This window comes from Camponotus vicinus, unplaced genomic scaffold (genome assembly GCF_025532165.1).
Source record: "Camponotus vicinus isolate PSW18456_S1 unplaced genomic scaffold, iyCamVici1.0 SCAF_11, whole genome shotgun sequence".
Classification (NCBI taxonomy): Eukaryota; Metazoa; Arthropoda; class Insecta; order Hymenoptera; family Formicidae; genus Camponotus; species Camponotus vicinus.
Window position 1 is genome coordinate 16,063,151 of NW_028141947.1, and position 13,806 is coordinate 16,076,956.

General features: G+C 32.1%; 3 protein-coding genes across 7 annotated transcripts in view; 2 read left to right on the top strand and 1 right to left on the bottom strand.

Annotated features, from left to right (window-relative positions):
• Positions 1–128: 128 nt before the first annotated feature.
• On the bottom strand, positions 129–4,755 carry Diap2 (Death-associated inhibitor of apoptosis 2). 2 transcript variants are annotated; one of them, XM_083083032.1, is made up of 9 exons: positions 4,547–4,755; positions 3,773–4,460; positions 3,483–3,600; positions 3,167–3,355; positions 2,900–3,078; positions 2,418–2,807; positions 2,170–2,312; positions 1,899–2,065; positions 129–1,381 (listed from the first exon to the last, which is right to left on the bottom strand). In XM_083083032.1, exons 2-9 carry the CDS (start codon positions 4,253–4,255, stop codon positions 1,191–1,193), a joined length of 1,860 nt encoding a protein of 619 aa, XP_082939158.1. In that variant the 5' UTR covers positions 4,256–4,460; positions 4,547–4,755; the 3' UTR covers positions 129–1,190. The 2 variants fall into 2 exon arrangements, with proteins under 2 accessions (XP_082939158.1, XP_082939157.1); XM_083083031.1 differs by having other exon boundaries at positions 3,773–4,755.
• A 423-nt stretch (positions 4,756–5,178) lies between these two features.
• Positions 5,179–8,562, top strand: Acat1 (Acetyl-CoA acetyltransferase 1). Of its 3 annotated transcripts, XM_083083034.1 has the most exons (10): positions 5,179–5,320; positions 5,568–5,714; positions 5,815–5,929; positions 6,103–6,296; positions 6,425–6,715; positions 6,815–7,003; positions 7,079–7,236; positions 7,345–7,461; positions 7,968–8,251; positions 8,366–8,562. In XM_083083034.1, the coding sequence occupies exons 1-9, from the start codon at positions 5,288–5,290 to the stop codon at positions 8,245–8,247; spliced, it is 1,524 nt and encodes a 507-aa protein (XP_082939160.1). In that variant the 5' UTR covers positions 5,179–5,287; the 3' UTR covers positions 8,248–8,251; positions 8,366–8,562. The 3 variants fall into 3 exon arrangements, with proteins under 3 accessions (XP_082939160.1, XP_082939159.1, XP_082939161.1); XM_083083033.1 differs by lacking the exon at positions 8,366–8,562 and having other exon boundaries at positions 7,968–8,279; XM_083083035.1 differs by lacking the exons at positions 7,968–8,251; positions 8,366–8,562 and having other exon boundaries at positions 5,180–5,320; positions 7,345–7,877.
• A 986-nt stretch (positions 8,563–9,548) lies between these two features.
• The window catches only part of LOC145962137 (uncharacterized), a 53,659-nt gene continuing 49,401 nt past the window's right edge, over positions 9,549–13,806 (top strand). For both annotated transcript variants that reach the window (XM_083083029.1, XM_083083030.1), the window contains exon 1: positions 9,549–10,907. The gene's annotated coding sequence lies outside the window, so the exon portion shown is untranslated. The remainder of the gene's footprint in view (positions 10,908–13,806) is intronic.

Sequence of the window (13,806 nt, forward strand, 5' to 3'; positions counted from 1 at the left end):
TGTAAAAATTGCATATGAGAGAAATATTGAGAGAAAATTGAGTGTTTTTCTCTTTGTTGTAAGTGATGGAATAATTTGTCTTTTTAAAATTACTAAAAAAATTTAATTTTGATGTACATCAATATATATTCTTTTCTTCTTGTTCTTACATATATAATAATAATTTCATGATTTTTGTACTCAGACACAACATTGACTTCTTAATTTTAAAGATATTCTATATTGTTAGTATCTGTATATAAATTACAATACATTAACTTTACATATTTTTTTATCACATGTATATGGACATATCAGTATTAAATAGATTGTGCCTCTTTTGTACATGTTTTGATAACTTATTTCAGGTAATATTATTTAAAGTTGAACATAAGGCACAATAAAAGATTTTACATAATTTTGTAATTTGTCTTATTGCTGATTACTAAAAATTACTATGTCGACTGATTTTTATTGTTCTACTTACATTTTTTCACATTTTTTCAAATCATACACTTGATTTATATATTATTGTAGATATTAATGTGCAAGTATAATTCTAAGCTAATAAACAATGCAATAATACAACAATAAGCATTTATCTACTGAAGTTATAGTCCAATGAAAATAAATATTGATTACAAGCTATAAATGAAATTAATGTAGTCAGCTGCAATTTATAACGTCAGAGTCTTTATAAAGATTTCAAATTTTTTGAAGGAAATCTATTCATTTTTTTTTTTAATATTATTAGAGAAGAGAGATCATCATATTAATCATTTTATATATACATAGAATTCAAAACACATATATTATGAATTAATATTCATAAGTCAGATAAGAAATCCAGATATAAAATATAATTGAAAAACAAAAAAATAATTCAATCTCATTTTAAATCATTCAAATTCATCACAAAAGTATTATAATCTAATAAAACTTTCCTTCAATATTACTTTTTTTCACATACATTCGCTGCTATAATTAAATATGCGTAAATAAATATATGTACATTTCTTTATCTTCTTTTGTACATATTTTCAAAAAATAAAATTGATATAGAGATATTTGCAAAATATATACATAATAATATATATTTTATGTAAAATATAGCGTCAAATATTCGAATAAATAGGAACATCAATTTTCTAGTTGATGCTCTCATTCAACATTTGTCATTTAAAAAAATTTTTCAAATTTTACATTTCATATTAAGATAAGAAGATACGAACATAAGCGCGAATTTTTAATCTGCACAATGGACAAGTTGTTAGAGTCGGTATACAGTTATCGCATGTCGCTAAATGGCCACAGGGTAAAAATACTATAGCTAGTTCGTTATCCATACAAATCTTGCATAGACGAGCCTCTTTCAATTTTCTATTCTCCTCCCGCAAAGACACTGAAAGAAAATGATATGAATTATTTAATGTGAGATATGTGTGTCTCTATATTTCTTCTGGGAAATTAGATTATAGATTATAGATATGATATATGTATAGAATAATATTTAAGAGCTATATCTCTTAAACAAAAGGAAGTTGCGATAAGAAGCTATCATCAGTGAGTTTGCATTGATAAAATTGTGAGGTACAGTTTAAGTTGCAATATACAATATATGATAAGGATAAAAATAATTCAAAGAAAAATGACATATAATCTCGATTTTAAAAAACTTGTTCAGTGTTAAAGCAATTACTTGACAATTCGTTTCATAGCTTTACTGCAGAGTAAAGTTGAGATTTATTTAAACTAAAAGCCCACTTTTATTCCATTGTTATAGAATAATAAAAATGCTGAATAAAAACATATAGAAGATGTAACATTGTGTCAGTAGAGACAAAAATCGACAAACTTTAATTTCATAATATTAAATAATGAAATATATATATTAGTTATTATTTATATATATTACTTACTAATATCATCTGATTCATTATCAGTTTCCTTTTTATTATGTTTGTTTTCAACTGTATCAGATTCTTGCATAGTTTTTTTGCTTGTAGAATTGTTAGCTGATTGCATAACTTGATTAAATAAAGTTTTCAATTCCAAAGGTGACAAGGTAGAAGTGCTATTATCAAATCTGAAAAGGGAGATACAATGATGATTCTCAATGATGATTCAATGACACGAGTATTTTTAATCACGTGTAACATACATATGCTATGTTATGTATGTTTCATATACCTAGTATGATCTTCCAGAAGTTGATCGTGTAAAACAGTTTCTACGAGCTGTGTAACATTTACATAAGGTTTGCCAACTTCTTCCATTCTTCTCTTCAGAGCTTTTGTTACTCTATCCACATGTAATCCCATTTCAAGAGCAGCCTATACATAAAGTTGTACATTAATTACATTTATACATCACAAGTTGATATAATAGCAAATGTTTAATTTTAAATCATTTAATACTAATTAGATCATTCTATGTACCTTAGCAGGAGCAGTATCTAATAGCCTCTTGACTGTTACATCTGTTATTGACTTATTAGATTGTAAAATTGTGGGAACGGAAGTAACTGTAGTATCTGTAACACCTGCCATAGGTATTACTACATCTGTTATTAACTCGCTAGATTGTAAAACCGAGGGACTGGAAATAACTGTAGTATCTATGACGCCTGATGCCACGGTATCTGTTATAGGTTCGTAAGGTTCGTTAAGTTGTAAAATGGAGGGGCTGGAAATAACTGAAGTTTCTTCAGTGATATCTGCTACAGATATTGCTGTATCTGTTATTGCTTCGCTAAGTTGTATCATGGAAGGAGATGCAACAGAAGTTTCTATGGTATTACTGTTTTCTCCTGGTACATCAGCAAAAATCTATATAAACAAAATTAAAAATATATATATTACACTATCAAAAAATTAATTGATAAAATTGTAGGAGAAGGTAAAAGTAATATGATGATTACCGAAAGATTTAAGGATCCTCTTATATCTATGCTATGTTTGATAAATTTATGACCACGCATAAGAAGTACAAAGCCACATTTTGGAAACCAGTATGCATGCTCAATCCATACATCATCCATTGGTTGCCAACCATGTAATCCTCCATCACAATGGAAGCATCTGACTTGGTCATCATATCCTATATATTAAATGCATCATAAGATTAGCAAATATTTTATCATGTTGTGATATGTATGTAAAAAAAAACAAATAATCTTCTCTCTGACCTTGATAATAGAATCCAGCAGTAGCTAACATCTCCGGAGTTTGCTTAAGATCTTTTGGCCAATTATGAAAAGTTTGCAGTCTTTTTTCATATGTTGTATATAGTGATTTAGATACTGTGTGCATTTGTATTCCTAATTCTGTTAAATCTGCGCTAGTACCAGATAAGACTCTGACCAATCCAAATGTATCTATTAAGATAAAATCATTCAATCAATAATTACAAAGATGTACAAGTATAATATTACACATTTAATTTACAAAGTAAAACTGAATATTTATAATTCTTATAAGTGTTATTATGAAATAGTAATGTACCATCTTTCGTTTCTCTCATATAGAAATCACAATTTGGAAAATTTAATTTATGGGCATGCTCTGGATCGTCACCAGCTTTCCAATTCATTAGAATACCTTTGCAAAATGCGCATTCCACCTGTTATTGTACAAAATGTTAAGCGAAAATAGAGATATATATACTACTAGATGACATGTAGAATCCTATTCTTTTATTACTACTTTATTACTACTTTAGGATAACTCAACTTCGCGCAATATTATTATAACACTATTATATATTAGAATAACGCATGTCAAAGATCCTTTACCAAATCTTTATACTGAAGATAGTAAAATCCCGCAAAAGCCAGCTGTTCCGGACGGACGATAGAAGTTAACGGCCAATTGTCAAATGTCTGCAGCCTCTGCGAAACAGTTTCGTATTTTCCTACAAAATTGGACGACCTCTGCTGCAGCTGTTCCGGGTCCTCGATGCTGTCCTCGGATCGTTGCGTGCTCGACGATGACGTCGTCGATTCCGAAGCAATGCCAGCTGTTGTCGGGATCATCGGGACGTTGCAAGTCCCGGCTGGATTGACGACGAAGGGACAATTGGGCGCTTTTCGCCGATGACGAGCCATCGCTTGATCACCGTAGTTCCAGTCCGATATCATCGTGCCGCACAAGAAACACTGTACCTCTAGGTAGTTTCCGGTGTAATAAAATCCCGCCTTCGCGAGACAGGACGTGCCGATCGCGGCGTTCGATGGCCATTCGCGAAACGTCGCGAGTCTCTTCTCCTCGACGTTCATCTTCAACGCAGACGTGGAGGAAATTTTTCCTATTTATTATCCTTCTTTTTCGATCTGGAATTCAATTGTCGATTCCCTCGGTAGATTGTCGTTGATTAAGCGAGGAAGCGAAGATCATCTTCTCGGTTAATGATGGTTGATTAGATGCAGCTCGCTTTTGATTGGATTTCTTTCTTAACTTCTACGGATGCAGCATTACATTTTCCTATTTACAGATATTATTCTTCACTCTCGCGGGATTTTGCGTTCTTATTACACTAGAATATTATATAGATATTTTCGCGAATTAACCTCAATCTAAGCGAGATGACAGATGACATGAGTCAGATCGAACCCGGACCCGGATCTGTCTTCTGTCCGGGGGTCTCCCGATTATCTTCAGCTTACTTGGATCGTTGGATCGTCTCCTTTACACCCTACACGACTGATTACCGATTGTCAGTGTAGATGTATGTATGTATATCATCATAAAACTTTTGCGCATGCGCTACTGTCATTTTGACACCGCGTGACCGCGTGATTATCACTTTTCCACACACACATATATATATATATATGTATATAAATATTTATTTTATTTCTATATACATATTTCTATAAATATGTATTTTATTTCTATATATACATTGTTATTTAATTAATTATCACTTAATTATTTTATTATAAAATAATAATTAATAATAAAAATAATAATTAAGTAATAATTATAAAATAAGTGTGAAAAATAATTCCGAAAAAATATTGCAATCTTTTTTTATAATTAATACTGTAGATGTATATAATGTTTTCATAGCATAAAAATAAATAAGTGTGATGATTGTCTTTAAGAAACGCAAAATGAAATGTTGGAACTTTTTATGAAAAATATATAGAAAGAAAATATAAGAAACTCAAAATATGATGTTTACATTTGCATGGAATAAAGATAAGATACGTCATTGACGTCGAACACACCATCTTGCTGCCGGTTGATTTGTACACAGTGACTCGCACAGTGCATTATTTTTCTTTTTCTGTAAAATATTTTTTAAAATGGCGATAATAACGAGATTGGCTAAAGTAGTAGTAAGTTATTTTTAATTAATTAAATGTCACAATCTTATATTTGATATACGTTTAATCTTTCTAAAACATATGATTATGTCGTGTTTATATACATATAACCTCCTTATGTGTTTTATAACAATAAGATTTATTATATTTATTATATTTTAAAAATATATGCTTATTTCATTTGCTGTACATTTATTATTAAGTTTAATTTTTATATTATAAGACCAAAAGAGACGTACCTTAAGAATAGTTTTTTCAGGTAAATTTTATGAGTAGGCGTTTGTACAGTTCCAAAGTCAACTTAAATGATGTTGTAATAATCAGTGCTGTGCGTACTCCAATGGGTTCATTTCTTGGATCCTTATCAAGTGTGTCGGCCACTAAACTTGGTGCAGTAGCTGTACAAGTAAGGATTTTGATATTACATATTTTAAAAAAATTTGGAAATTATATTAGTTACAAATATTATAAATTATGATCAATATATATATCTTTTATTGTTTTAGGCAGCTGTTGAAAGAGCTGGTATTGCTAAGGAACAAGTCAAAGAAATATATATGGGCAATGTCTGCCAAGGTTTCTTGGGTCAAGCACCAGCGAGACAAGCTGCATTATTTGCAGGTCTTGAAAATATATTTCTTTTTCTTTTACAATTAATGTTTTGCATTTAACAAATTTTTACAATTATAAGGAGATACCTCTTTAGTAGAATAAATCCCTATATTGACACAAAAATGTATAATTTAATTTAGCATATAGTGTGTATAATGAGATTATAATATATCTGTTATTAGGTCTTCCAAAGTCAACGATATGTACTACAGTGAACAAAGTCTGCGCAAGTGGTATGAAAAGTATCATGCTGGCTTCTCAATCTCTGCAGTGTGGTCATCAAGAGATTATTCTGGCTGGTGGTATGGAATCAATGTCTAATGTACCATATTACTTGGCGCGTGGTGAAACGCCATATGGCGGAGTAAAACTCCAGGTTGAATTATATTTTTTTTTGTTTATTTCTTATTACTTCATTCTTGTTGTCCATGTTATATAATATATGGAAAAATGTCTGTACATTTACATTAGTAAATAATTAATATCGCACAATTTTTTTAATAGGATGGTATTGTATTTGATGGATTGACTGATGTATATAATAAGTGTCATATGGGTAACTGTGCTGAAAATACGGCTAAGAAATTGAACATCACTCGCCAACAACAAGACGAATATGCTATCAGCAGTTACAAACGTAGTGCCGCAGCTTACAAAAATAATGTATTTAAAGATGAACTTGTACCTGTCAGTGTGCCACAAAAGAAGGGCAAGCCAGATATAGTTTTCACCGAGGATGAGGAGTATAAAAAAGTCAACTTTGAGAAGTTTGGCAATTTGAGCACAGTTTTCCAGGTAACATTTAGATTAGCAAAGCATAAATAGATATTCATATTCATAAATATGAAAATCTTGCTTTTTCTATTGTCTCATTTTCTTTATGCTTATATACAGAAAGAAAATGGTACAGTGACAGCTGGAAATGCATCTACTTTAAATGATGGTGCTGCTGCTTTAATTTTAACAACCAGCGAGGTTGCTGAAAGACTGAGTCTTAAGCCTTTGGCTAAAGTTGTTGCTTTTCAAGATGCAGCAACAGATCCTATAGACTTTCCAATCGCCCCAGCACTTGCTGTGCCATCGGTAAGTCGTCTACCAGTAAAAGATTTATTTATTTTTGAAATTGCAATAATATTAAATTTTTACATAATATTTTAGCTGCTTCAAAATGCTGGAGTTAATAAAAACGACATAGCTCTTTGGGAAATTAATGAAGCATTCAGTGTAGTGGCTGTAGCAAATCAAAAATTACTTGACATTGATCCTTCTAAGATAAACGTTCACGGCGGTGCTGTTTCGCTTGGACATCCCATAGGGTGAGTTATCTAAATAGTTTTTAGGATTATTTCATTCAGAACGTCACATTGTGTATTATAAAATTAATATATTAGTTATTGATAATAAATTGATGATGAATCTTCTAGTATGTCAGGAGCACGTATCGTAGTTCACTTGGTGCACACTCTTAAAGCCGGAGAAAAAGGTGTTGCGTCAATTTGCAATGGAGGTGGTGGTGCATCATCGATTTTGATTGAGAAATTGTAAGTTTGCAAATTGCAATTGCAATTGCTTCAATTTATATGAACTATGAGATGCTATGTAATCTATCTGTTATCTCAAAAATATAAGTTAAATTGTATATAAAAAAATATTATTTTTATACTACAAAACGTATAGTGTTAAAACTATATTGTGGTAATTGTTAAAACAATGATGAAAAGCGTTTTTTCATAACTTTTTATGTTTATATAAATGTGATAAAATAGCAGTTTACGATTTTTCTACTGAAATATATGTATATCTGTAAGTATGTAAAATATATAACTTTTAAACAAAAAGAAGCAATTTATGAAAACATAAAAAATATATTTTCTTACTCGGTAAATCTTTTTTATATTGCTGCTTATCTCTTTGTTATATATTTTATATAGAAATAAATTTTTTTATATATTAGCAATATGATATAGATTTTATTGAAATTTAAATTAAGCGTCATATATATTAAAAATATTTCTCAAAGAAAAAAAGGAGCATGTATGATTTTTAGGTGTCATCCGGTATCTTCCCCGCCAAAATTAACATTATATACGAAAAATCCGTGTCCACTTTGCGACATAATAAAGAACGAGCTGCGTTTGCGTTTCGCCGGTCGTTATCAATTAGAAGAAGTCGACATCACTGCGAAAAATAACGAGCGATATTTTGAATTGTATAAGTATGATATACCAGTTCTCTTCTTAGAAGGTCAATACCTCTGCAAGCATCGATTAGATGCTGATTTGTTAACAAGGAGACTCGATGAATTAACATTAAGGAAAAATACATAAACACGTTAGTATAAAAGGCTAAATTTCTCGGATCATTATTGACTTTATTAATTTTTTTATAAGTATCGTATTTCTAAGTATAATTACTTACAAATTTATTTTTCAATCAACATTTTAGCTCATAAATTTAAAATTCTAAGTTTAAAAAATTGATCATCTATAAACAGTTGCATCTAAGACCCAGAAATAAGATTGATCGGAAAAGTCCAGTAGAAAAAATCAGTAATAAATTCCGGTCTTTATCCAATAAAAATATTTGATTTGGATTTTATCCAATGGAATAAACTGCCAAAAACTATAAAAGTGACTTATGTATATATAATATTAAAATATATATGAATTTATACAAAATTTTTATAAAAAGATATTTTTGCTTTAATTAATAAATCATATTAATTTATAATTTTAAAAAAAGAAATCAGTGTAATAATAAAATCTTTTTTAATTTAAATTAATATGTGAAACACATTTTCAAAGCAAAAACTAGAAATATAAATGTTACTAAATTTTATATTAATTTTTAATAGAAGAGGAGAAAAATATAGAATCAAACATCTCATCAACATAAATCATTTAATATCTTGCAACAAAAGATTATTTTCTACGTTTCTTAATCTATTGAAGATTTTATCTTGGATGGAGTTTAGATTAGAAATATTTTCTCAAGTGACAAATATCAATGAAAATATTTTCTATTTATTTTAATATTTTTAATGGAAAAAACAAATCAGTCTTGGTCAATTTTTCCCGGATGTACCGGTTTTTACCACTGATGGGTTTTAACCAAAAAAATGTGAGATTTTGTCCTATTCAGAAACATTTGAAACGATCCACAAAGTAAGTCAGTTATCAGTTCGACCAATCTTAATCCTTCCATATTCATTTTTGCGTTCGTTCCGCCACATCTTCTGTTACTCCTCTTTTTTCTTTCTCCTGCAATAAGGAGGTCAGAAAATGGAGCGATAGATGTATGCTTTAATCTAATTATTATGCGATTTCCATTGTATCATAAACAATCGCGGTTGCGAGGGATTATACATAATTTTGATTAATCTTTCGATTCTTTCTCTCTTTCTCTTCCTTTCTCTCTCGCGCGTCTTATATACCTCATTTCCTTCGTTTCTTCTTCTCTGTCCCTCCTCTCGTTCGCCGCGTCCCTCTCTCGCCCTTGACGATCCCCCTTTCTCTGCAATAGACCGGACCCGTTCCTTCCACCCTCTCCCTCTCCCTCTCCGCGCGTGCGTGCGTGTGGGTGCGTGAATGGGTGAATGTACAGACTCGCAACCGTTCGTCGACGGCTCGTTCTTCCTCAGTGCGTGCCTTACGCGGACACCGTGAAGTACTCGTCTCGTACTCGTGCGGCGGTTACGTGGCACGCGCGCTTTTCGCGGAAGGACGGGAAGAGAGGAGAAAAAAGCATCCGTAGAAAAGAAGGAAAAGCCAGGAGTGTGCGAGACGCGGGGGAGGACGTGACAAGGAGCGAAGAAAACTCGGCGGACAAGGAGAGAGGGAGCCAGAAAGAAGCGCAGGATAGAAAGAAGAAGCATACAAGAGAGAGAGAGGAAAAGAGGACGAAGAGGGAGGGAGAAAGGGGGCGCCAGAGCGAACCGTCGAGCGAAGGGGGCGAGTATCTCTCGCGAGCGCGTCGTCTTCGTAGTCTTGCCTCTCGTTTACCGATAGATCATCGATAAAAGAGAGAGCGGAAAAAATTAGGGAAGGGATATTTCTCTCTCTCTCTCTCTCTCGGTACCTTCCAAAATTCAAACGTCATCGTGGATCCAGGACAGTGGCCCTCCATCATCGATTCACATCTCGGGATCTTCGGATGCATCTCAGGATCTTGGATGGCGAGAAATCCGTCTAGAAATCATCGACAGCATCGTCGAGAGTTAGTGGTGAGTCACGTTTATTCGACCTAGTTCTGTGATCAAGGCGATCGAAGAAAAAAAAAGTGCAATTGACAATTAACAGTATTGACAGAAGCGAGATCGTTGATCCCGTAACAAGTTGATATCGGCGCTGACAGTTGATGACGCGAAGTTGGCTGCGAAAACGTCGCACCCGGTAACTCGACAACTGTCCGGGGCCTGAAGTTGTCGCTTTCACAAAAATTTGGCGCGATGTGACGCGAAGAGAAGCTTCTGTATCGACGTCCTCATCTTCAGGATTTCTCGGAGAAAGGAGAAGAACGCGAAGAATAATCTCGAGGCACCCGTCAACGGATCTCGAGAACGAGATCTTGAGGGGGAGAAGACGTCGCCCTAGGTTTGAAATCGAGGAACAAAGTGGTGGAGAGAGACAGAGAGGCGTAAAGTGATATGGATGCTGGAGGCGGGAATCGCACACGCGTTGCGCCGCTGCTGCGTTTTTTTTACACGCAACGCTCGAACAAGGTCGTGCGCGAGTGGAATGACCGTGATTTGAACGAATTATTGTGCGCGCGCGCGCGGGCGCGTGCCCGCTTCGACGAGGGAGACGGACGATGACATTGTCGCTCCTCCTCACCGATATACGTGCACGGATACACGCGGCTGCTACCGCCGCCCCCCTCCACCCTCCTCCCGTTCCTGGTCCGCTTCCTTCGGCACGACTCGTTGCCACGAGAATTTCTTCTCTCCAAGTCTGAATCGCTCCTCTGGCTCCGCTTCGAAGTGAAGAAGGTACGTATACATATATATACAGGGTGTCAAGGCAATCTATTCCCAAAAAAAGCTCTTGTAGCTTACCTCGAGAGCTTTTCAAAACACTATAATAAAGTATTTTTTTTCATCGAGTACTTTTCGAGTTATGAGGCTTGAAATAATTTCTTAATTTTACATAAACCATAAAATGAAATGAATTTAGTAAAATATTCGTTTTTCGATTATCCTACCTTAATACTTTTGTGTACAAAATGAGAGGAATCAATTACATAATTGTTTACATAATTGTACACATAATTGTTTCGAAAAACATATGTAATTTGCAATTAATAATTACATATTTTTTTTTCGAAACAATTATGTGTTTTCTTTACACCAATTGATTCCTCTCATTATTTTGTACATAAAAGTATTAAGATAAGATAATCGAAAAATGAATATTTTACTAGATATATTTTATGGTTTATGTAAAAATTAAGAAATTATTTCAAGCCTCATAACTCGAAAAGTACTCGATGAAAAAATACTTTATTATAGTGTTTTGAAAAGCTTTCGAGGTAAGCTACAAAAGCTATTTTGGGGAAGAGATTGCCCTAACACCCTGTATACGTAAAATGTAAATAAGTAGTATATATAATGTATGTGAGAGAACGGATGGAGGCTAACTTGCAGTTGCAATCGGATCACGGTCACCGTGGAAATAAATTGCAGAAGATGACGAGCGAGGGAAAGAGAGATGACAAAATTCCTTTCTTTCTGAAAAATTATGTCGGAGCTGAAAATATCCGGAGTATTTCATCCGTGCTGTTTATTGTGAGATGAATTCATACAGCACAGAATATTGGAGCAATATTATTAATATTGTTGTAAATTGCAGCAACATAACAATATTGCTGCAATGTTCTGTATTGTAATGTCTGGAAAGTTGAATGATTAAAAATAAGTTTAAATGGAACTTAAGGTGCAATTAATATTAAATCAAGCAATATATAAAATGATTGAAAATTACAAATATTTCGTTTATCGCCAGCGTAAAATCGTTTAAAAATTATTAATAATAATGATTGAAAGAACTTTTTTATTCTTTAGACATTTTCGCTTATTTTCTCTTGCGTATAAATGCTCGATTAAATTCAATCGACGAATCGAGATTCCTTTTAATTTTAAAATAACATAGAGAGAGTCCTTATGCAATTGTTTGCAGTAGAAATATCACATTAAGCGACTTTTATGAGTCATAAAAGCTGTTGATTCTTTGGACGCACGCTTTTTTGGAGGGAAAAAGGGAAGAGAAATAGTAAATTATTTACGCGCGCGAAGAAGGGACTAAATTTCCTTTTATAGACTTCGCGTTTGACTGCAATTTTAACAACTAGTTGCGCCAGCAAAGACGTGAAGTGGTTGACCTTCGAGCCTGAATCGATCTCCGAGCTCCGACAATCGAACACCAAACGACATCTTTAAGGTTCTTTAGTCGATCGTGCCGATATTTTATTTACCTTTATCTAGATAGATTATCTTTATATTTTATTTACCTTTATCTAGATAGATTACCTTTATATTTTATTTACCTTTATCTAGATAACTATATATTTTTTCTCTTAAATATTAATTCTCTTAAATATTAATTACGTACACTCCTAAATGAATTCTATAGCAGCAATATTTTATTTAAATACAATATGTTATATAATTAAATGTTTTATTCTTATTTTACTTCTTAAAGAAAAATAATTTTCCTTGCCAAATATTAAGCTGATTATTTATTATATAAAAATTATAAATTTACTCTTATTAATTATCTTTTTAATCAATTTAATTCCATTTATCGAGTAAAAAATACACTGATCTATTTATTATTTCTTAGATTATATTCAAGTAGATTAGATCTTTGGAGAAAAAATAAATAGAAAATTGATTAATATTTTTTTCTTGAATCATATTACTTTGCAGATTTTACTTCGTGTATTTTTATGCTGCTTCTAATTACGCATTTCTCTTACAGCAACAAATTATTTATTATAATTATTTATTATAATTATTTATTATAATTATTCGCGAAAAAAATAATGTAAATGTAATGTAAATAATGTAAATGAAGTTAGGAGTTTAGCAGGTGATATGTACACTTTGTTTATTACTTATTAACTGCTGCACATGTTTCGCGTTTACGACCATGATCCAGCTGCGTGTGAACTATTTGCTCAATGTACCGAGACAAAATATTTGCTCCGCGAACGGAGGTTGCAGTAGACAAAAGGTTCCGCAGTCATTACTGGAACTGCTCTTTCGTGTTTCGTGGTTTCGTTTGAAAGCGGCCACGCCTCTTTTTACACGTTTTCGTCGGGACTCATCGCGATGGGATCCATCGAGAATCGAGCGATGGAACACAAACGTAAATACCTTGACGATCATTCGACATTTTAAAGCGGATATATTATTGCGAATGCACTATATTCCGGATATTTTTCACGTATATGTCATAATAATTGGGTCCAAAAATTGATTATAAACTCGGGATGTAATTAAATTTCTTATTAAAAAATTATTAAATTATTCAAATAAATTATTAAATTATTCAAATAAATTATTAAATTATTATGTAATTAAATTTTTTATTAAAAAATTATTAAATTATTTAAATAAATTATTAAATTATTATGTAATTAAATTTCTCATTAAAAAATTATTAAATTATTAAAAATGAAATTAATCAGTTAATCAATAATGAGATTGTATGAAGAAGACAAAGATAAGCGAGAAAGAATGAAAATAAAAATATTCATTGAATTTCAGGGAGTTTTCTTTCTCTCTCTCTCTCTCTCCTTAATTCAATACTATAAAAAAAGGGTAGCAATTTAACTTTTTAATAAAGAAGTTTATCGTGAGAATTTTTACTAGAAGTGGGATAAAACAT

What these genes read in the sequence shown, in the direction of transcription:
- Diap2 (XM_083083032.1), bottom strand. Translation starts at nt 4,255, where the DNA reads ATGAACGTCGAGGAGAAGAGACTCGCGACGTTTCGCGAATGGCCATCG. An exon ending in ATCTTCAGTATAAAGATTTG is followed by an intron (nt 3,601 to 3,772) that starts GTAAAGGATCTT and finishes GTACAATAACAG; the next exon opens with GTGGAATGCGCATTTTGCAA. An exon ending in TGCTGGATTCTATTATCAAG is followed by an intron (nt 3,079 to 3,166) that starts GTCAGAGAGAAG and finishes TTTAATATATAG; the next exon opens with GATATGATGACCAAGTCAGA.
- Acat1 (XM_083083034.1), top strand. Translation starts at nt 5,288, where the DNA reads ATGGCGATAATAACGAGATTGGCTAAAGTAGTA. An exon ending in ACAAGCTGCATTATTTGCAG is followed by an intron (nt 5,930 to 6,102) that starts GTCTTGAAAATA and finishes ATCTGTTATTAG; the next exon opens with GTCTTCCAAAGTCAACGATA. An exon ending in ATTTGAGCACAGTTTTCCAG is followed by an intron (nt 6,716 to 6,814) that starts GTAACATTTAGA and finishes GCTTATATACAG; the next exon opens with AAAGAAAATGGTACAGTGAC.